The following is a 24,224-nucleotide window of genomic DNA, read 5'->3' on the forward strand; positions in this document are numbered from 1 at the left end:
TTTGTTTATTAGTTACAAAATGACTCCTCAAATTATAATAATGAGTTATTAGATATATAGAAGGTAAATGGAAGCAGAAAATTAAATTCCATGTACCCCAGAAGTTAAAATTTATTAATATTTAATTCAGAAAACAGGACTTGTTAGTAATGCAATATATAAGAAGTATGTTATGGTTATGATTGAAACTGGTTACCATCTGATACTTTGGAAGAAAGTTGAGCTAGTTCAATAACTTAACTGTTATAGAGGTCGACTGAAACTAAAGAATTTTTCTGTTACTTTTTCTTTCTTTCGATATTTTTATTAATATTTAAGACAGTCCAGGGGCAATGTCAAAAGGCTTTGTTGGCCACTATTGCTCCATGTACCCATTTGTTGTTCATCACTAATTTAGCCAGTTACGGTTCTCTCTCTCTCTTTTTTTTTTTTTTTTTTTTTTTTTTTTTTTGTGCAATTGTTAATGATGAGATAAAATATTTTATGCACACAATTTTCAGCTTAACTTCGCTGAAACCGCTTAATAAACAATATAAATTAGTGTTAATCAGACAAGGATTGCTTGTATTTCATTCCCTATATTAGCCTCTATATCTATAGAATTTTATTTTAAAAATTATTCGCGAAAAAATTATTATAATACCTACTAAAGATAAAGAGGTTATTTATTTCACTCATTATTATTTTTTTTTCCTTGTATTTTATGAAGATCTCATCGCATTGTTTCCTACGTACCAAGATAACGTTCTTAGAAAATAATTTACATACATATTAAGATCAAGTGAATAATGCTTTTCAAAAATTAAGTTTTGCATGTTACTTTAATCGTAGCTTTTGGAAGCTGATACAATTCATTAAAATAATTATAATAATTTTCTTTACTCATTTATTTATTTTTTCTCTGAAATTCTAGTATTTTCTTGCTGAATCGGAAATTATTTTTTGTTCAATAAATTTTAGTTTAAAATTTACTGTTATCCTTAGATTATATGTATCTCGATGATATGTTATGCCAGTAAAGTTCAATAATGTGGTCTCTGACACACTAGTCTTTTGTTTATGTAAAACTTTTAAAGAGATATTTAACTTCTACCTACCCAACATGGTATTGAGTCTGAAATTAAGTTTTTTTAAAAATTAGCATTCCTAAGCAATTCAGGTGAAAAATATTTTCAGCAACATCCTATTGCCCGCTTTATTTTTATTGAAGATTTCTTTTATTTTACTGTATAAGAAGATAATGAAATTACAGGATAGCCTTGCTATAATGACAACGTTGGGTAATCAGTTGGCAAACTTATACAGACCATATAAGGAGAGGGTTAAACAGAACAAATCTAAGGGTCTGTCTTTTTAATGCCTTTAAAATGACAATTGCTATTACATTTATACATTATCAGAGTAAAATTTTATCGTGTTCCATGTAGTTCCTTAAAATAGTTTAAATTTTCCAAACTAAACACTTTTTAAAAAATGTAAATGTCCTCTTTGTGGAAGTAGGAAAGATTACGTACTCTGACATGTAGCTTACTTAAGTTCTGCGTTGTTACCACAAAACGATCTCGGTTTTCTGCAGATCTTGCGCAGAACCTACGTACGGAAGCGTGATGGATTTTGATTGAGCCAAACCTCTGATTACTCATCGCGGCCTACTAGTTAAAAAAAAGAATGATGCATTGGTTTAAGATAGTTTAACTAAACAGAAATATAATGATTTTACTTGGTTGATGTACGTTCAAAAAAGAATGTATGTTTTTAGAGTTATTGAAAGTGTTCCAGGAGGGATGATAAAGGATGACTTTAACTTCAGGTTTGTTTTTGCAATGCCTCGTTTACGTTGAAGCCAGTATCTTTTTAGGATTCCTCTTTGAAAGTGCTCACATTTCATTTTCTTATCTCCGAAGAAAAAGAAAAAAAGAACTTTTAGTCATGCGGAAAAACTGGAAAGCCAGAATACCTGCCTTCTCGAAAGGTTATTGAAAAACGAGACAAATAGCCTCAGGCTTAAGAGAAGTTTTTTCTTCTTTTACCTTTTCTTTATATTTACTTTTTCTTTCAACTTATTGTGCCTTATATTTTTCTCTTCTTGCTTTTTTCTAATCTCTTCATTCCCCTCCTCTTGACGAGTTTGTATTACGAAAAATGCCGGGTATTTGTTCCTTGAACCATTCTGATCTTCATCGATAGAAAAAGTATGTAAAAATAAGCTTTTCTTTAGATGTATTGTCAGGGTCAACTTGGCGGCTGCTCTTTGTACCTTTTGCAAGGGCGCTCAGTGACAAAGATACTCCAGGGATATCCAACATTAATCTGATTGCTATCATGACCTGGAAACGTGAGTGACGGTTGATCTTCAAAGATGCTGGACTTAAATAGGAATGTGACATTTTTTCCCTCTCTCTCAGTTTGAATTTTTTTTATTATTTTGGTTTATCTCTTTTTGTTTTAATTATTTGGTCTCTCTCTTAAGGATTACTCCCACAAAGCTTTCGTGTCTCTAAAATGATGCAGTGTAGCATCATGTTTTTTTCATTAATTTATGTCATCAAATTTTGAAACTCTGAAATTTTTTAATGCAATAAAATGGAAATTTAAAACAAATTTGCATTTTTAAATATTTTAAGTTTGAAATGAAGATTTAGTTTAATGCTTTTTAAAATTAAATGAAAATGAAAATTAAATTTATGGAAAGAAAAATTTGGAAAAAATTTTTTTCCAAAAGAGTTTTGGGGATCAAAAGTTTTGACTGCCGAAGAAAATCGCATAAGATTCCTTAATATATTCTATTGTCAAATGAATTAAAACGCAAATATTTTTTTTTCTTTTTTTGCAAAGCTACATCTTTTTTTAAAACGTATATTTTGTTTTTTTGCAAAGCTGCATCTTATATTTGATTTTAATCCTAAAATTTGATTATTACAGTCACTGTTAAGGCAAAACTTAGGGAGTAAGAAAAAAAATCAAGGGTGTTACCACATTCCTTGCGTAAGCAGTTTGCAATTTGCTTATTTTTACTAATAAAAATGTCCAGAAATGCTAAAAACATATTTGCGTCATATATTAGTGGCCCTATTCTGAGAAGAAAAAAAAAAAAAATTTGAAATTAAGAAATTTTTTTTTTACACTATTACAAAGCGTAACTGAATTTGAATCTGCAATGTTTAAATGACTTAAATAACAAAAGAATAAATAAATTGCATGACACTGCCAAAAGTAAAAATGATAAACACGTGCGTTTATCACTAATGCCTATGTTCGTTGGACAGAAATAATAGTTACTTTTACGAAGACTGATTAAGCTACACTTATAATCAAAATGTCCTAGGTCACACCTTGAAAACTAATGTAGTAAAAGAAAAATGAGGCAATGGCTTATGAAGCTGAAATAAATAAGACACTTTGGTACTCTAAACAAGTACAATCATCTGTACCTTGACCATTGTCACCGAAATAGCCATGTTTGTTTATTTATGTTTTTACCGCTGTTTTTACTCATTTTTAGTACATTTACATTTAATTTATCATTAACGAAATATTTTTTAAGAAAACTATAACAATAAAATATGGAAACTGGCTTTAATTATGTGATAAAAAAAAAGGTCTATCTTCTCTCGATTCGATATTTTATTGACAAATTTTCTGGACTCGTTACTGTGAATGAGATATCGAAAGCATCCAATGTAATCCATTATCGCATCAGAAGCACTCTTATATGACTCAGTTTCAATCCCCCTCCTCCAAAATAAAACTAGAGATGCAAACAGAATCGTCTAAATGTAAGTATAATATAATTTGTACCGCATTTATCCGTCTCGTCTCACAAATCGGATTAGCATCCCGGAGTCATGCTCTCTTTGAACCCATCCACTCTGGGTCCTAATCGCTGTCCAAACTTAATTATTTGCTCCCGCTGTTTGCATCTCCCCCAACATTTGTTCAGATACTTCCTTTCCATAATGTTTTTCCTTTTTTTAAAAAAAGAGAAGTGGTACTTCGTTGATATCGAGCATTTTCAGGGTGTAAAACTGTTTTCCAACGTTGACAGTTTGAATACTTTTTTTATATATACTTATAGTGGTGATCTTTTTTTCCCCTTTTATCCGCGATTTCCAGTTACACTTTTTCCTTTCATCGCTATCATTATTGATTGAGTGCGGTAATCGGTGATTTTATGTAACAGAATTAAATGTTGAACACATAGTTTTACTTTGGTTTTTTTCTCCGTACTTTTTTGAGTGCCTTTCCAACATTTTTATTTATCCAAAATGTCTAATAGCTGTACATAATTTAGGGTTATTTGAAATGGTTATACATTATTTCAATGTCGTCAGATTCTTTTTTTTTTCTTCATACATTTCTTTTTTTAAATTTTTGCACGTTTAGTCGTAAGATTTTTCTTTAAAAAAATTCTGTCTGGTTAATATAGTTTATTGAGAATGAAGAAATTTAATTGTATGTATCTATATCGAAATAATAATTTTCTCCGCTTTGTAAAAAGATATTTTCTAGTGGTAATGAAATTTAAGTTATTTTTAGTTAAGTATTTTTCATTTTAAATAATTTTTCCACAACTGCACGTGAAAAATTCAAAGTGCGATGGCTGTTTTTTAAGTAAGGGCCGTTTGAAAATATAAACCAAACGGAAGAAAATTCTCAAATTTATTTTTTGATTTTTCTTTTTATCCCATAAAAATTGCCAAGTTTACTAAAACATTTAACATATCTTATAACTAAACTTAGTATGCCCTCTTTATTGTAACTTGTCGCCTGCTCCATTAACCAAGAGGCCACGACCATTTTCACGTCTTCGTCATCATTGCCAGTATATCCTCATTGGTAGACGGATCATGGTTTAGAGTCCCCCTTGCCGTCAGGATAACCGTGGGAGGTTTTCGTGGTTTTCCTCACCATGTAACGCAAATGCTGGTTAGTTCCATCAAAAAGTCCTCCACGAAGACAAATTTCTCCCAATACTTGATCCAAGAGCTCTCTTGTTTTCTTGATTGGGTTCAAAATCACAAGGCTACGGAGTTGTACATTAGTAGTCGTAAACCTGAAATTGGGTCGGCTGTTCAACGACGGTTATAAAATAAAATTTATTTGAGGACAGACTGTTAACTATCCGTAACCAAGATTCTCTGATGATCAACTTCCACATTGCTACCTCAAATCAGCTTAACACATCTATGCCACTCCTTGTTTCTAATATGCAATATCTTTCACTCAAGAAGAGAGTGTGATTTTTATCAGTTCTTGAAGCATCTTTCTCATAATTTACTGTCCGCCGCTGTCCAAACTGTTTAGTTGATGCGCCATCTCAAGCTAGGACAGCCAGTCCCTGTGATGGATAGTTCTCGACACTTGCCTGCCGTCGTGCCTTGAATTTCTAAACGACAGAAGTTAACTTGAGCATCCTGAAATAATAAGCTTAAAAAAAAACATTTCTTAATTTTTTCTCATCCATCAGTGTTCCTTTTGTTTCCATGTTTTCTTCTTTATGATAACCGCATTCACAGATAAGAAAATTCGCAACCATCCTCGAAAAATTATTCGTGTGGCGACTGGGTGATAAGATTTATCTCCTTGGGTCGTAAATTTCAAATCTTGGAGACAGATGGAATTGCTGAGTTCCCATTGCAAGTTACGATTCTGGTTTTGTCTTAGTCGACCTCTCGACCGCTATTTTTCACACTGAAAAAAGTATGCTGGAAGCTTTTTATTTCATTGAAAATTTCTCATACTTATTCATCATAGTTTTTTTTTTAAAAAAAAACTTGGAGGCTGATATTATGCCATTAGGTTAGATAAGACTAATTAAGGAATTAAAGGAATAATTGCCAGCTTGATTAAATGATTCAAGCGTTCGATGAATAATGATCTCAGTTTTAGAATCTTGATAACCTCGCGATCTCTATTCTTTACTCTGAAAGCCTGTTCGAAGCTTTTTAAAATCATTAAAAAATTTTCATAATGATTCGTTTTAATTTTCAATATAATGTGTTAGCTGATATTAGACAGGATCCGTAGTTGTCCTGATTTTCCTGGTACAAAATATTTTGTCCTGATTTTTAGTCCCCCCCCCCTGATGTTTCTGATTTTTGTGTGCGTTCTCAGCACATACCAATATCTATCAATGAGAGTTAATACATTTTAAGAAACGAAAGATAGGGATTTTCGATGTAGCATTTTTCAATTCAATTAATACTGCTAGTAAAAATCACAAAATTCTATTGCTCAAGTTGTTAGTCTTGTTACAGGACATTTTATGAACAAGAAACAGCATTTTTGCCGCCGATTATTTTTTTTTTTTTTATATATACAATGTCCGACTGCTAACTGAAAAGTGGTGTTAAAAATAAACTTATTAACATATTAGAGCAATAAATTTTCTTTATTGCAAAATCGAAAGTACTCTTAAATGTCCTTTTACTGCAAACAATCGTTTTATTTTCTTTATTTTTTTTTATTTTGGTGATCTTTGCTGCCATACTACGACGACGTATTACATTTTCTTGTCATTTGTTTATTTTCGCATACATTTATTCTTTAGAAAGTAGATTGTATACAATTTAGTTTTCAAGTAATTTATTGTAGTATGAAAATATCTATGATTATCAATTTTCTTTTAAACTCATTTCGATTAATTTTTACCTAAAGGAATCTGTTTCCGTAGTCAAGAAAATTCGGGTTCCGAAATTTTCCACTGCGTGTAGGCAGGTGCAAAACATTGCACCGTGTAGCAGTGCACCGTTTTTAAATTTATTTCTGATCAACTTGCTCATATTTTTTTATTATTTAAAAACGTTAATTGTTGTCTACATGTTTTTAAAGAAATATGCCGTAAGATTGTGGGCAATTAAATAAATATGCTTCACAAAACGGAATTTTCTGAGCGATGAATTACAATATTTTTTTTAGCTCTTCATTTCCTTTTCTTCAGTGTGTATTGCGTTGCGCCACTGATTTTGTCCTAATTTTTTCGTAATATGTTGTTCTGATTTTTATTTTAGGCCACTGCGGAGCCTATATTATGCCATTGATTTTAAATTAAACGAATTTTAGAATCAAATGTATAATTGTTTGACAAGTAGGTTAGAGAATTAAATACTAGAATTGTTTGTGTTCAATGAATAATGATTTTGTTTTTGAAATCGTTGATGACCTAAGTTAAAGGATTAAATGATAGAATTATTAGTGTTTAATGAATAATGATTTTATTTTTGAAAACGTTGATGACATCTTGACTCCGCCTCTTATTCTGCACAGTGAAAAAATGCTTGAAGCTTTTTTCTACATTGAAAAATTCTCGCACTAATTTGTTGTAATTTTTAATAAAAGCGTGTCAGCTGATATTATGCCTTTAGACATTATTAAATTAATTAAACAATCAAATTAATAATTTTGTTCACTTATTATTATTAGATAGATTGATAAAAGGATAAAATTTTCCAATTTTTTTGATGACCTTGGTTTCTATTCTTCAAACTGAAAACCGCTTGAAGCTTTTTGTTAGATTGACTTATCATCGCACTAATTCATCGTAATTGTTTAATAAAATCGTTTCGTCTGATATTATGCCGTAAAGTTAAAATTGAACTAATTAAAGAATTAAATGAATAAGTGATAGAATTAATCCGCGTTATTTGTTTCTTCTATTTCTCACGTCACCAAGATGATTTGCATTCTATCTTTGTCCATTTAATTTTTTTTTAATTTGTTATTTAGATTTGTTATTTTATTATTTGTGATTAATAAAAAGCATTTCTCGGGAATAATATTTTCTTTCATTTCCAGGAAAAATCGTCATCGAATTAATACCCATTTTCTTCATGATTACTTCATACAAATTTAGAGAGAGGAAAGATTCGGCAGAAAGAAAAAGTGTTTTTTTTTTTTTTTTTTTTTTTCCCCTTCTAATTTTATCAAGTTTATTTTGGTAAAGGGAAAAGAAAAAAAACGAACTACTTTGCTACTCTGAATTACTTTTGATCTAGAGATCACGTTTTAGAATCTCAATGGTTTGAAAGGGTGACCTCTAATATGCTAATTAATTAGTGCGGACGATTTTTTAAATCACGAAATGAAACACAAAAACATACTTTCGCTGAATAAACATACCTTTTTTTTTTTTCCAACGGATTCGAATTTTTGTTTCCCAAAATTTAGGGGATAGCCGCAATGGAAAATATGGTCCCCATAGTTTAGTCAGGAGAGCGATCCTAAGTTTGAACCCCTGTATGATAATTTTACTTTTTGCGTATTTCGCCTTATCTCGAGAACTTCGAAGCGAATTGAAAAATTTTGGCTCACAATTATAAAATTCGTTTATCCAAAGATGATTCTATATAAAAAAAAATTAATTTTAGTAATTATTTATTATTATTTTATTTAATTATAGTCCAAAAAATCTCGTTGTAAGGTATACAATTTTTTACATCATTTTAAAGTATGTAATTTTACATAGCCAAGTACAAAATTTGAGCGAAGCCGGTTAAATATTTCCTGAGAAATCGAATTTTCAATATTCGATTTCTTTAACATTCGATTTCTCAACTATTCATCCAACTTCGCTTTAATTTTGTATTTTGTCATGCAAAATTACATACTTTAAAATGATGTAAAAATTACGCACATTACAATTTTTTTTAAAAAAAATTGATCTATTATTGTATAAAAAAATAATAAATAATTACTAAAATTTATTTTTGTGTATGAAATTTTCTTTTGACCAACAAGTTTTGTACTTGTGTGCAAAATGTTTTCAATTCAACTTAAAAAGTTCTCGAAATATGCAGAAATACGCAAAAAGTAAAATTAACGTTAAGGGGTCCAAACTTTGGATCGCTCTGCTGACGAAACTTTGGGGACCATATTTTCCAGATTCGCTTTATTTTGGGGGGTCAAAAATCCGAATCCGTTGGGGGAAAAAAAAGGTATGTTTATTCAGAGAAAGTACGTTTTTGTGTTTGATTTTGTTACTTAAATCATCATCTGCACTAATTATTTTACACATTTGAGGTCACCCCCTCGAACTATTGAGTTCTAGAACTGGAACATCCGATTATTAGAGCGAAATCATGGTGGTCTGTTTTTTATTTTATTTTATTTATTTATTTATTTTTCCCCGCACTGTACGTCTATTGAGAAATAAAAAATATATTACTGTTCAGATCAAGGCTCGTTAGTTTTAAATATGCTTGATTGAAATCCACTATTTTTTTTAAGTCATTGATATCAATCTAATGGGTTTTTTCAAACATATCATTAATTTAAAACTTCACAAAGCATAAAAAAACTTCTATCTTTCTTTTTTTTTCTTCTTTTTTTCAAAAAATTGATCCAAGTAGCTAAAAAGTTTGGGAACCACTATAGTTATTATCACTAAAAAAATATTTTCTATTATTATCACAAAAAGAATATTTTCGCGTTAATAAAACAATTTTTTTTTTGTTACAGATGTATAAGTTTTGGCTCTTTTTTTATAAATTCAATATGTTATGAATGAGAATTATGATAGAATTTTTTTATTATATATGCAGAGATGCCAACTTGCTCCGGACAGCAAATATATATTTTAAAGTGGTAGTTTATTAATTGTAATTCTTGGTTTAATAAATTCAATTTAGTAGATTTATATTCACCACTATTTCTAAATAATTCGTAGGCTTATATAATTCGCCACTTTAAAGTACTTATGTCATGCTATATCTTTTAAAAAGCAAGCAAAAATAGTCAAATATTTGAAAAATTTACTTAGTAGTTATTTACCGTTTTTTTTTAAGTATTTTGGCGTGTCCGGAGCAGTTGGCATCTCTGTATATGTCAGTGCTAGCTGAATACTATATAAATGATTTAGAGAAATCGAAATTTAAATCCAAAACAAAATTATAACCTTTTAAAGAATTTAAATAATCTGAAACTCAATTTGCTAGTTATCTTACACTTCTATAAAAAGACTATTCAGTTTGCAGTATTTCTATTGTAAAAAAAGTGACCATCTATCAAGTTATTTTTATATTACCTTGTCGGATTCTATGAAAAGAATGGTCTTATTTTGAAATAAATCATGCTTTAAAAATTGTATAATTAAGATTTGTTTACAACTACAATTTTATAAATAGAATTTGGAGGAATATGATAGGTGTTATAAATGATAAATTATTGTCCCTAAACTTTTTTTCTCCTTAATATTTTAAACTCAGCTTATAATTATAACCTGAACTGTTTTTAAAATAAGTTGATGACATAATATTGATAAGATGGAAATGTCATTCTGTAAAATTTGTTACATTTGCATAAAAATTCTTTACTACTGCCATTTAAGTAAAATTATTAATTTTTTTCATCATACATTCATAGATATAAAACGCAACTTGCGTAAAAATAATTTTTTAACTCAATAACTAATCAAACCTTTATTTAATTGGTATTTTAAAAATGTTATTATGGATTTTAAGCTTTTTTTAAGAAAATTGAATCGAAGAAAAAAACAAAGCTAATTCTGCCATGTAGTAAAATAATAAACTCAAGCAGCGGGGGGAAAGAAAAATCAAAATTTAGATTTTTTTTTATTTGGCATTTTTGAATATAAGCTACATTGCAAAAAATTAATTATAATTTTTCTATAAAAAAAATCATTTTTTAGAGTTAATTCTATTTTAGAGTTAATAACGCGAGCAAGGTAAAGTAAATAGTTGTTTAACCGCTTTTCTGGAAATTTATCGTGAAACATTTAGGTTGTTGTTTTTTTAATTGCTCGGCAAAAATCGGTAGTTCTACTTTAAATTTTTTTTTTTAAATAATTTTATATTTTTTTTTTCTTTCAATCTTTAGCTCTCTGGTATATTGAAATTAATTGATCCGGAAAAATAATTTATGCAAATATTGCCCATTTTTCATTTCAGCATAATTGTTTTGGGATGAAAATTAGGCTTGTTTGACGTATGTTCTTAAAGTTTATTTACTTCAAAAACTTTTTTTTTCACGAAGGATTAATTAATTACATTAGGGAGGATTAATATTTGAAACGTTATTAAGGAAATTATTGTTGAGTGATTGATTTCTGTTTTACTTCTCTAAAACGTTTTTTTTTCTTTATATTTTTGTAGATGTGAAATTAATGACTTGGATAATAATAAAAAGTAAAATAAGTAAACAAAGTAATTAAAAGCGGACCCAATGAACTCTTCTCAACGTTAACTACTTGGTCACGTGGTGTAGGATAGGGTGTTGGATTATCCCATTTCATATAATATGTACCATAGTGTAGATTATACCATTTTGTAGTGTATATGTATTACAGTGTATTTAGATTGCTAAGAATTTTTATTTGCATTTTCTTCTTTCGAAATAGAATTTGAAATATCTTACTAGAATTTGAAATATTTCTTAATGCAATGCTAGGGAAAATAATGAATTTCATCCCAATTTGTTCGGTAATTACTTACAGTCAATTGGATAAACCGTTATACATTTGAAATTCTTTTTTTAATTCATTAAATTGTTAAAAAGTTATATTATGTTTAAAAATGATGTAACTTAATATAATGCTGAGTTAAAAGTACTGGTTTTTTATTTTATTAAAAGATCAATTATTTAATTATCAATTAATAATTTATTCTTTCTAGTGGGTGTAAATGATAAAAGAATAAAACGATATACATTCCTCTATTAAATTATTCAAGATTAAAAGTTAAAACCATATACTATATAGAGACATGTTTTCATATTCTTTTGTAACAAAAGTAACTTTAATGGTTTTACCAATTTTTGCAATCTTTCAAGAAATTCTATTCATTTAAAAACAAGTAAATTTCAACCTTTTGAATGTTACTTTAAATGATAATGTCTCTATTTGCAGAATAACAAAATATCATTTCAAATTAAATCTTGATACATTTATTGTACGGCTATCAAATTTAAAGTTATGCCTCTTAAGTACACAAATTACACAAATATTTTTTTAGGTCTTTTATTGAAAAATAAAAACAGTGCCTTTCTTTCTCGTTTTAGCAAAGTCGAACAATATTTTAACTTTATTTTATAACTTCGTTGAACAGCCAGTCCAATCTTTGGATTTGCAACTCCGTAGCCTTGTAATTTTTAACCCAATACAAAAGACAGGTGCTTCAGAAAGTATTGGGAGAGGTTTGCCTTCATGTAGGATTTGTTTTGATGGAACTAACACGCGTTTTCGTTACATGGTGAGAAAAACCTTGAAAACCACCCACGGTTAGCCTGACTGCAAAGGGACTCTAATCCACGATCCGTCTACCACTGAGGATATTTTACGTTTAGCACTGTGGTCGGTGCGAATCGGGTGCGGAATTCGTATCGACCAGCCATTGCTGGGATTCGAACCCGATTCACCTCATTGCAAAGCGAAGCTCTGAGCCACCACGGCTCTTGACATAACCATAGTACTCAACGATCCCTCGTAATTGTTATGTCACGTGGGAAGAGCCCATAGTAATATCAGAAATTTGTGCCAGAGATTGTATGTATCACACTCAATTCAACACTGTTTTGAAATATTTAAAATTGAGATATGCAAGAAGTACCTATTTGAATTTAAATACGAAAATTATTTGTTAGTTCCATTTCGATTAATGTATTCTATAATTGAGATTTAAATGAAGACTTATTGAAGATTCAGTTTTAAAATGTTCGTAGCCTTCGAAATGTTAGGAAACAAAGAAAATGTTCTTCATTTTAGGTGCCTGTAAGGAATGTTTATCACTAAATAATTACTAATATAGGGGAAGACATTTCGAACCTAAAGTTGTCACCGAACAACTGCTAAAAATATTTAATTTGAAATAATTATCGTTCAATTTAGTTAAATTTTAGGAAAAAAGTATTTAAAAAGTTTTACGAATTTTTTTTAGTATATTTCGCTTTATTGAAAGAAAAAAAAATTTATGTCGAAAACATTTCTCTTAACTCATACAGTCTTCCTTCTCATCTCACGATATTAATTTAAAAATATATATTTATACTCGTTATTCAGGTATTTATTATTGTGTTTAATATTCGTGCGAAGTCGGAAATACCTGTCCCATTTTTCTGTCCCCTCCCCCCAGAAAAATGATACTAATGTCAATTTTTTTCTATTATTAAAAATAAGGGCTTCTCGAGTATAATGTTTTTTGACGAAATTATCGCCTGACTTTATTTTTATTTAATTATTTTTCTCATTTTCGGTATTTACAATAAAATTCTTACCTTCTGCTTCAAGAATTTTTTTCAACGAAGTTATTTAATAATTTTATTGTGTTTATCTCCTGTTTTACTTGCATTTGTATGTGATCATCATTAATTTAAGTGTTTTTTTTTCGTAGCCTTTAAAATAATATTTACTTTATTTATTTTGTGCTTTATTTTAAAAAGTTTTTTCTTTCTTTCAGGTTATCAAATATTGTGATCATGTCCATGGGAAGTGGCATTTTAGTGAGATACGAGCTGTGTTCTCGAGGCGATATTTACTGCAAAATGTTGCTCTGGAAATATTTCTGGCCTCAAGAAGTTAGTTTTATTTATATAATTATTGTTTGTCTAATGTAAATGGCTCTAAAGCGACCATCGATTAAGAAAAAATCGAATAGCGAAAAACAGGAGATGGAAATAACTAGTTTGCTGCGTTTTGCTTAGAAAACCATTGTTTATTCTCTCTAAGTTTCGTCAATAGATGCCACTGCTAATTAAAGAAAAATTGAAGAATTATATAAATTGTTTCCTTAGCTTGAGCAGCAAACCGCACATTTCTGTCTTGTTGTGTGGAAATAGTTATAGTCGTTGTAGTCAGTTTTATAAATTTCGCCTGAGAGGACCATTTAAGACTGTTTTTACAGCTCTGTAAAATTTAAAAAATATCCCTTTTGCGTTTTTTATCTTCAAATGTCAGCGGGATACACTCAATAACGTTCTATGAATCATTGATCTACAAATAAATCGTAATTAAATCATAAAATATTTAAAAATTTGCGAGCACAATTGCCAAAAGCGATGATGGTGAAGCTTTTACTCACAATTTCTTTATAATAATAACTTTCGTTTTTTAAAGTAAAAAATCCATCATTTTTTTAAAATTTTTTACATGATTTTAAAAATACCAGAATTAAAAAAAAAAGTATAAAACAGTTAAAATAGACAAGTATTTTGATTCTTTACTGATTATTAAAATTTCAAGTTATATTATTTATATTTTAGAATGAGTAACTTGAATGGTATAAATAACTTGAAGCAACTCCCTTCAAAAAAATTTTTTTGAATAAATATACTTATTATTTTATATTATGTTTTGTTTGTTATGATCTTACAATATTACAAAATTTTGTTTAGTATCAAAGTTTGAGATATTTTATAATCTAGAAGATTCGAGAGAGCAAATTTTGACAGATATATACGTTCTGAATAAATGTGTAAAATGTGAGGCTTATCAACTTCTTAATTAAAACTTATATTACATATTTTAAAATTTATTAAAAAAAAATAATAGTACAAAAGGAAAAAAAAAACATGAATTTTTAAAAATAATTTTCTAATTATTTCAACTCTATATGAGTTATTTACAAAATTTTGAAATTACTATCTCCTAATATTTATAAGAATTAACAAATTAATTTATTATTTACCCATTCAAGATCATTGTTCCTATGAGCTATTTTCAAAAAAATTATCAATGGTAACCCAGTTATTTCATTGTCAAAATTTAACTTGGAAAAAAAAAGGCACAGGTGTGTTTATTCAAATATATTGACATTGTTAAGCTTCAATAAAATTGTCTAAAATTAATGTACTGTGATGTTTTGAAACTAAATTGGTAATTGATTTAAACTTAATCCCTTTTCATAATGGTACTTCTTATATCGTAATAAAATGTTGCGTTTCTACTACAGCAGTCTGAAATGGTTTAAAACCTTGTTATTTTGATCACAGTTTCTTTTTTTCAAAAAGTATAAATATTCTGAGCTGAGCACATAGTTTTGATGTCCGTTTAACTGGTGAATATATTTATGAGATTGTATATTTATAAAATTTACTGATTTCTATTTTATTTATTTGAAAACAGCAGGTATGCTTATTGTTTATACATAAATACATTTTCTTTTATTTTAAACCTTGCTCTCTGATTATCATTATATTTTTTTGTTTTTTATTTTAGCCTCCATAATGCTTGCTTTCATGGATCATTTAACTGTGAAAAAAGTTGTGAAAGCCCTTCCATGTGTTGGTGTTGGAATTAAATATGGCATTCCTCAAACTAGGTATTTATACTCTATAAGATAATTATTAACATTATTTGAATTTTTTTCTATTTTTCTAAACATGCCATTTTTTTTAATGTGCAGGAGGGCATCTTTAATGTCTCCTCGCCAAATCTTCCAACAATCCAACATGACGCAGAAGTGGCAAAGAAGAGAAATAACAAATTTTGAATACCTTATGTTCCTAAACACTATTGCTGGTAAATTCATTCAAATTTCTTTCTTCTTTTTTTTTCTTTTTTTTTCCTAGAAGAAAACGAATTTTTAGAGTTTTATTTTTCATTTAGATATTTTCAGTGTGATACTGACAAAAAATATTGCTGTAATTAAAGCAATATTATAATTTAATTCTTTTATAAAACAATTATTTCTAAATTTATAATAATTACAAATTTATTTATATTCATTACATTTTTGGGTTTGGTTTAGTTTGGTTTTGGTTGTTATTCATTACATTTGTGACTCTTAAATTAGTAAAAAATTAAAAAATTTTGCACTTAGCTTTCGTACATTTATATTTTTATGATACAGGTCGAACTTACAATGATTTGAACCAATACCCTGTTTTCCCCTGGGTGTTGACGAATTATGAATCACCTGAGTTGGATCTTAGCCTACCTAGTAACTATAGAGATCTTTCCAAGGTATTATCAATTTTGTTTTACATAATTTTTAACAAAGTTTAACTCAGATAAGGAAAAGTGCAGTTTTTTGCCATATTATTATTGAATAATTTACTATGTCATTTTTTTTACTATGTTCATCCATTGTGTTTTAATTATGCTTTTTACTTTATTAAATAGTTTTTGAATAATTCCTTATAATTATTATTGGGATAGTAATGAATATTTATGTTGCTTTTTTATTGAGTAGATTTTATAACTAACCAGTTTTTTGTTATTGTACATAGAGTAAACATTTTTATAAAATTGTTACCGTGTATTTTATGTTCTAATTACAAAACTGTTCATATTTTCGAGGACTGCAAAAAATGTTCAGGATCTGGAATGTCACAATTTATTTAAGAATTTTTGATTATCTTATAATGTTGTGTCTTTAGACTTAATTACTTTGAGTTTTTTTTTTCTTTACAAAGAAAGAATATATTTTTCAAAATATTCATAAAAATTTGCTGAGTTCAAAGTCAGCATAACAAGAATAAAATAGATTTGAAATAAAAATATATATAATTGAATTATTTTCTAATAATATTTCAGTTGTTTCAAGATTTACATCTGCATTGACAGAAGTGTTAAAATCAGAATCCAAAGAAAAATTATTCTTGATTTTTTTTCCATAATTCTGGTTTATTTTTTTCATTTTCCTTATTTTCTTCATTTTCGTTTAAATCATGTGAGATGAATTCAGTTTTACATAAGTAATTTGCACTTATACTTTTTAACCCTTCCCAAAATTTTTGAATAATCACAATGGCTAAGAAGATTATCAAGAATTTCCTTCTCTTCAATGTTTAACAGTTTTATCCATAACAGTTTTGGCATCCCTACAAAATTCTTGTGAAAGCAATTAGTAGGTGAGATGCAGCCCATAGGGGAAAATTTTGTGGTTTTAGGACTAAAAGTTGTCACTTTGTCAATGTATACTATACAGTGCTGTAGTTAGAAAAAATATTTGGGGAACTCTCATCTTTTTATAGCATATATGTTATATTTGACTGATTTTATGTAAGCCGAAAAACAACCAATTTAAATTACTTGGCCAACTTTAATTAAAAAATGCAGGCATTTATTTTTTATCTTTTTAAAAAAAAGGTTTTTCCCAATTTGCATTTTTTTTATATTTTGTGTATTCATCATAAAAGCTATTGATAAAATAATTATATAATTAAATTAACCATATAAATTTCGATTAAATAAAACCAATTATACAATTCTTTATTAGCACTTGAAAAACACTATTAACTACTTATCTGTTAAACACTTTGTCTTGATATCTAGAAGGAAGAAAATACATACATGCATGTACAAAAAAAAAAATATACTAATTTGTTTTGTAAGAGTTTAACAGTAATAGAAGTTCACATTAATAATAACTTATGTTACTTACTTTAAAAGGATCTTTATTAAAATAAAAAGTAAGTGAACTTCCTGAGTTTTTTTTTAATTTTTTTTTATTACTGGAACATAATTATTTGTTCTTAGATTGATTTCCTTGCCTACCAGATTATAGAATATGTAAAACAGAGCTGTAAAGAAAAATAATGTCATTTAATATTCAAAATTTTACAAACCTCATGAAATTAATGAAAACCGATCATTCGGATTTGTTAACGAATCATTCAGAATTGAAAGCTCATTTGTCCTTTCGAATATGATTAGTACAATCTGCACTTCTGTCAGAGTAGAATTGTTTTTTCCCAGAACTGAGCAGAAATTTTTGTTTGACTTTAAATATGAGAACGAATAAAAAAATGAATGTTTGAAATTTTTTTCAAATATTTAAAAAAATTTTCCACTGTAAATCAAATATTTCGGGGAATGGCGTTACCAACTACAGCACTGATACTATAGGTTGTAACGCAGAAAAGCTGTTACAAAGCTTGTTTTGATTGAATTTTATTTTATGGTGGTAAAAACCGTAATTTATTTATTTCAGCCTGTAGGAGCGCTTAATCCTAGCAGAAAAGCATTTTTTGAGGAGCGTTATGAAACCTGGGAACATGAAACAATACCTCCCTTTCATTTTGGGACCCATTATTCAACATCTGCTTTCACTTTAAACTGGCTAGTCAGAGTGGTAAGTTGCCTTCTCATACTATAGTAATTAATTTTTATTGTTTTTTATCTGGGCAGTAATTCCTCTTATGCACTATAGTGTATCAAATACTAGAAAGTAGTTGGTGGTAAGTTATGACGCATCCCTCGCCATTCAAAGTAAATAATAATAATACAGTGAAACCTCTAGGTAGTGACCACTTTCCGTTCCACGGTACAATGGTCGTTGATAGAGGTTAGGGTCATTCTTAGAGGTTATTTCCATTGACCTCAAAATTGTTATCGAAGGTGCATGGTTTTTCGCAAAGGATTTAATTTTTAGTCAGCGTCATTCTTGGTGCATAAATGCCACTTCTGTTGGTCTCATGAAAAGATGGATCGATGAATAAGATTCAGCATCTATAAAAATTATTCCAACTGAACCTATTTGAATAAATAAAATATTTTTTGTTTAAGTTTGCATTTAATTTTTTATATTATAAAAATTAGCTTTAAAATTTGTGAAGAGGTTTGTTTATAGGAGATGCTTGTTTTTTCTAAAAAAATGTTTTTTTCTAATTTAACTTTCAACTCTGAAAGTAAATCATTGATAGCACGTTTTTAGTGCACTCTGACTGCAACATGAGGTTGTATCGTCAAAAAAGCTCTCAAAATAAGAGTCTCACACAAATGTTTTGAATACATTTTAATCTACTTATTTGTTTTCTTGAATTTTTTGCTTTGATATTTTTTCGTGTTTCCTTATTTGACATTTTTTGCATTCGGTGTGGATGCTTCCCTGATTGGTGGGAGAGGTCTTAAAGTTTTTTTCTAAGATAAAGTCTATGGAAAAAATTCTGTGCCTCCCAAAAGGGGTCATAAATAGAGGTGGTCTTCTGTAACAAAACGAAAAAATAGTGTGCAAGCAGATTTATTTGGAAAAAATTAAACAGCAAAAAAAAAAATTTATTTTTTCTTCTGTTTTGTTAGCAGAATTACAAAATGAAAATAATTTTAAATGAAAATAGTAATTTTAGTTATAATTCTTTGTGGATTTATAATTGCTGAATCAGTTATTCAATGTGTTTTATTCCAAATCATAAAATTTTTTATGTATACAGTTCAAGTAGAAATTTATATTAAATAGGGATCACTTCTAGTAAGACTCAGAAATTTGGAAGTCTGGGGTCTTAAATAATCCTTTAGCTTCCAATAACTGATTATGTTTAAAAGAACATAACATTTATTTTTTATTCTTATGGAATTACAAAAGCAATGCAATTGCTGTTTTGCCATGTTGTTCATCTGTCTCAATCAGAGATAGAGATTTGTATTTTTCACTATATACATGCAAATTTTGTTCAGAATTAATCTTTACCTTTTATTTCTAAAATGTGCTCTTTTTTTTTTTTTTTTTTTTTTTTTTTTTTTTTTTTTTTTTTTTTTTTTTTTTTNTTTTTTTTTTTTTTTTTTTTTTTTTTTTTTTTTTTATCTGTGCACAATTTTATCTTTTCACAATTGAAATTTCCAATATATTATTAGTTTTCTGGTTCTTCATTATTTTAAAGAGCTTATAAATTAAATTTACATCTTTAATATTTTTTTTTGCTTTAAAAAAGGAAATCTTAATAATCTTGTAGAATTTTATTCACTTGCAATTTGTTAGTAAATTTCTACTTTGTAAGTAGATTTTTTTTCTTAAATAATGTAGGAATTTGAATTTTTTTTATAGAATTATTAGATATTTTGTTTTTAATTAAAACCTTTTGTTGTTTTCCATATTTTTATCACTAGATCATGTCATTAAAATTAATAATAAATGTGATTTAATTTTTAGGAGCCATTTACAACCATGTTCTTGTCATTGCAAGGAGGTAAATTTGATCATGCCAACAGGATGTTCCATTCTGTAGCTCAGGCTTGGAAAAATTGCCAAAGAGATACTTCAGATGTTAAAGTAATTTTTGTTGTTGCAATAATATGAATTTTTGATTAAGTTTTTGTTCCTCAGCTTGTTCATGTTTAGGGACTTGCTTTAATGAATGATAATTCTTCCTTTTTCATTTCTCTTTAAAACAGAATAGCTCATATGTCTTTCTCCATTCATTTGAATTTTTGGTGATTTCTAATATTTTAACATTTTAAAAATGATTTTAAGCAAGAAAAAATATATTACTCTATTATAAATATTAGATATTTTTAAAAATTATATTTTTTAGTCTCACCAAAAAATGTTACTAAGTTTGTACATATCTTTGCAAACCCAACTTTTTATCTTTTCTCATTTTATACAATAAATGTTGAAAAATATATTTAATTGCCATTTATACTCTTGTTTTAGTATTTAATCTTTGTAGGTAAACAAAATCCAAAGCATTTTTACTTTTAACTCTGTGGCACTTTAATAAAAATCATTAATTGGCTAACTATGTTAGTATTTGTTTTAATACAAATTAATATTATCGTTTCTACAATTGAATGTTAGTATTTGTTTTAATACAAATTAATATTCTCGTTTCTACAATTGCACAGTTTGCTTTATCAATCGAATTTCTGTTTAGAAATTTCATAGTTTCTAATTAAATTGTATTAAGACCCATAATCGCATTTCGAAACAAACGAAATTTGATGGTTTTATCGTAATATTTCATTAAGAAATTTTCTTTTTCTCTGAACTTATCATTACTCTTCTTCCTTTTGGCAATTCCACGATTTACAAACGTTGTATTTAGTTTTTGCAGGCTTAAATAGCTTAAAACTCAGTTGAAAAATTCGAGCTATTCTAATTTTTGTGAAAAAAGTCTGGGTGTAATTTACAATCACTCCGATTTTCAAAAATTTTAAAAACTAAAAGCTAGCTCTTATGAGCATAACTCATATTGTGTTATGACCATAACACCCAGTTATTAATTTTTTAAACTAATTACTAAAAATTGGAGTAAGAAGGAACGGCATTTAGACTTATTTTAATAAAAATTGTTGGAGCTATGCGATTTTTTTCGTCTGAGTTATCTGTTTTTTAAGTTTGCAAATATGACATTTCTGAAAGATGAAATATCCCCTTTTTATAAACTTAAAATGTGTTCTTAGTTTTTATATTGAAAACATGTAAGTTGTAAATATCTTGTGTATAATTTTCAGGAATTGATACCTGAATTTTTCTATTTGGCTGAAATGTTCATGAATAAAAATGGTTATCAGTTAGGCTGCCAAGAAGACGGTGTACCGGTGGTTGATGTGATTCTTCCACCATGGGCCTCCACACCAGAGGAGTTTGTCCGTATCAACAGAATGGTGCGTTAGTTGTCCAAAATATTTTTAAATTTATCGAATTATTTTTAAATGTAATACTAACTTTTGTTTTAAATTAATAACATATAATTTTGAGTTACGTTTAGCTATCTATTTTTGGTAGGCTTTGGAATCTGAATTTGTTTCCTGCCAGCTGCATCAATGGATTGATCTTATATTTGGTTACAAACAAAGAGGTATGGCTATCAAAATTATTATTTTTATTTTAGCTATTTTTTTTATTTCTAAAATATTTTTATAGATTGAAGAATTTAAACCTTTGGGTCATGACTTAAATTTGTTATGAATTTTCCATGTTAGTCTGTGTCCCACTGTGAACTGATTGTAAGACGTAGTACCCAGTTAGTCACCAGTCAAGTATCACTCACTGCGATCAGTGAGCATGTGGGTGACCACTTTGATCAGCCTGCGAAGGGCCCAAGGATGCACAGTATAGTTTCTTCTTAAGCTGTTCCGTTGTAAATTGCAAGATGCAGGCCATTGAGCTATCAAAGTGGGAAATCCACCCCTCTGCAAAGGATCAAAATTGTGATGTCATGTGTTCATCCGCAGAGATATTTCCCAAACTGTCCCCAATAGCACATTGCAAAACTCTAGTGTGATGTAAATTAAATACTAATATTACTACCATGTTGGATTCAATATTTTGGAAAATAAGAATAAAATCTATATATGTATATTTTTTTAAAACATTGCATATATATATAGATATATATACATATACAGTCAGACCTCGATATAAGGTCGTCCGAAAATAAGGTCACTTTTCCAAAGTCCCGCCTTACTGAATAGGAATTCTTTGTTACAGATTATCAGATATATGGTCAAGTTTTAAAAATCGTTATAGCTTATAAGGTAATTTTTATCTGAGGCGAAGGAAGCTCTGTTCTAACAAAATCTTATTTAACTTCTGTACAAGGCAATTACCCCTCTCAAGTTCTAAGAAAATGTTGCAGCCAACGAACAAGCTACAATTTCTGAAATTGTTTCACAAGTTGTGGACAGTGATTACAATGACAGTGATCCTGAGACTGTAGCTGTAACCCAAGTGGAAGCCTTCAATGCAATACAAAGCCTTCAATGTTATACAAATTTTTTTTACAAACCATGAGTTAGCTGAGGAACATTTTGAGAAGTTACAAAGGCTAGAAAACATTGTTCGAAAAATGAAACCAAAAACGAGACAGACCTGCATAAATGATTATTTTAAATAAGGTAAGATGTAATGTATGTATGTACACTTTGAGGAAATTTATAAACAGCTTTATTTTAAATTAAAAAAAATTTCTGAAAATCTAACTAACTTTAATTCTTTACTAATTCTGTTAAAATTTGCTGACTTAAATATTTAATTTATGGCCGATCGTTTTCGTTTTAATTTTATTCTTAAAAAGTTATAATGTGTACTATTTACATGCTTAGTTACGAACTGCTAATGAATCGGTTAAAAGGTCACCCCGCTTATAAGGTCACTTTTGCAATGTCCCTTAAGGTGACCATATATCGAGGTCTGACTGTATATATATATACTAGTTTATTAGTTTTTTTATATAGTAATGCATAGTAACAGGAAATTAACTAAATATTATGTATGATTTCAATTAGCATTCACATGGGTCAGTATCCTCATGCTTAACCACTAACCACTTTTTTTCATATTGCATTTAAATATATTGCGCACACTCAGGGTTAGCAAAAATCATGATTTGTTTTACATTAAAATAAGATATTTTATTGTTTTTTTAATGATGCAAATTAAAACTTTTAAGAATATATTAATAATATTTAATACTACTTGAAAATATTATTAACTGAAATATTTAATATTTCTACCTAAAATAGATGTAATTATTTTACTAACAAATCACTGAAAAATTAAAAATATAGTTGATTTTATTGAAGCTCAAAACTTTTCTGAATTTATAAAGATAAAGACCTAATTTGTCAGATGAAAGTAAATTAAGTTAGATCAAAAAACCAAAAGAAAAAAATAAATTCTGAACTACTCTTGCAAGAACAAGTCTTTTCTTCATTATCTGTATACACAAACTATGTGTTTAATAAGTTTTAAAAGTTTTCGCAGTTACAGGAACATAAAACTAAAGAAATGATTTTAATTTTAATATAAATAAACTATTTACTTGGAATTCTAAAGCATCTATTTAAATGCCATTATTAATCAAATGAAAAGAATCTGTAGTAATGTTTGTTTATTTAAGAAAAAAATAGACAAATTCTATCAAAGTTTGATAAAAAAAAAAAACAGTGGATATCAATGAAAAGAATGGAAAGTAATTAAATTCTATGTAAAATCATTGAGTTAATTGTATGTTATTATTAATAAATTTATTAAAAACCTCTTTGTTAATTTATATTATTACCATGTGCAAATCTAATTCAGGCAAATCATGTTTCTCTTTCTCTCTCTCTCTTTTTTTTAAAAAAAAATAAACATTGATTTTCCAAAAATCATTAAAATTGTATAATTCAATATCAACTTTATCAATTATAAACTTCTTTGAATTATCCTGTATAATATTATTACCTAGCTCACATCCATTTTCGGGCCAATCCTTGGTATCTAACAAATCAAATAAGCTTCAGTACTGCAGTAAGAGCATGCCATAAAACGAAATCCCTCTATTTATACTTTTGTTTTCATATTTTGTAATCTGGCAGTCGTATTACAAAAAGATTTTAAATAATTCTTGAAAGTTTCCCGTACATGTAAGTTCATTTGAATTCACAACTCGCTTTATAGACTTAGTTTTGTGTTTTGTCCTGTTTTTTCTTTACATTTTATTTTCTGTTTTTTTTTATGGGATGTACTTTTTACTTAATGTGCTCTATTTTGTTTCAATTTTTTTTTAGTGCTCCTGACATACATGCTTCATATATATATATATTTTTCACTATATACATGCAAATTTTG

At 28.0% G+C, this 24,224-nt stretch overlaps 1 protein-coding gene across 1 annotated transcript in view; it reads left to right on the forward strand.

The window, feature by feature from the left end:
* The window catches only part of LOC107445612 (A kinase anchor protein rugose), a gene marked incomplete in the record, with an annotated part of 233,809 nt that overhangs the window by 200,301 nt on the left and 9,284 nt on the right, over positions 1-24,224 (forward strand). Inside the window, 8 exon segments of the mRNA XM_043047936.2 lie at positions 13,407-13,524; positions 15,164-15,266; positions 15,351-15,466; positions 15,798-15,910; positions 17,883-18,023; positions 19,818-19,937; positions 21,122-21,274; positions 21,396-21,468. Of these exon segments, the coding sequence (XP_042903870.1) occupies positions 13,407-13,524; positions 15,164-15,266; positions 15,351-15,466; positions 15,798-15,910; positions 17,883-18,023; positions 19,818-19,937; positions 21,122-21,274; positions 21,396-21,468 (937 nt within the window).

Source organism: Parasteatoda tepidariorum, chromosome 4 (assembly GCF_043381705.1).
Source record: "Parasteatoda tepidariorum isolate YZ-2023 chromosome 4, CAS_Ptep_4.0, whole genome shotgun sequence".
NCBI lineage: Eukaryota > Metazoa > Arthropoda > Arachnida > Araneae > Theridiidae > Parasteatoda > Parasteatoda tepidariorum.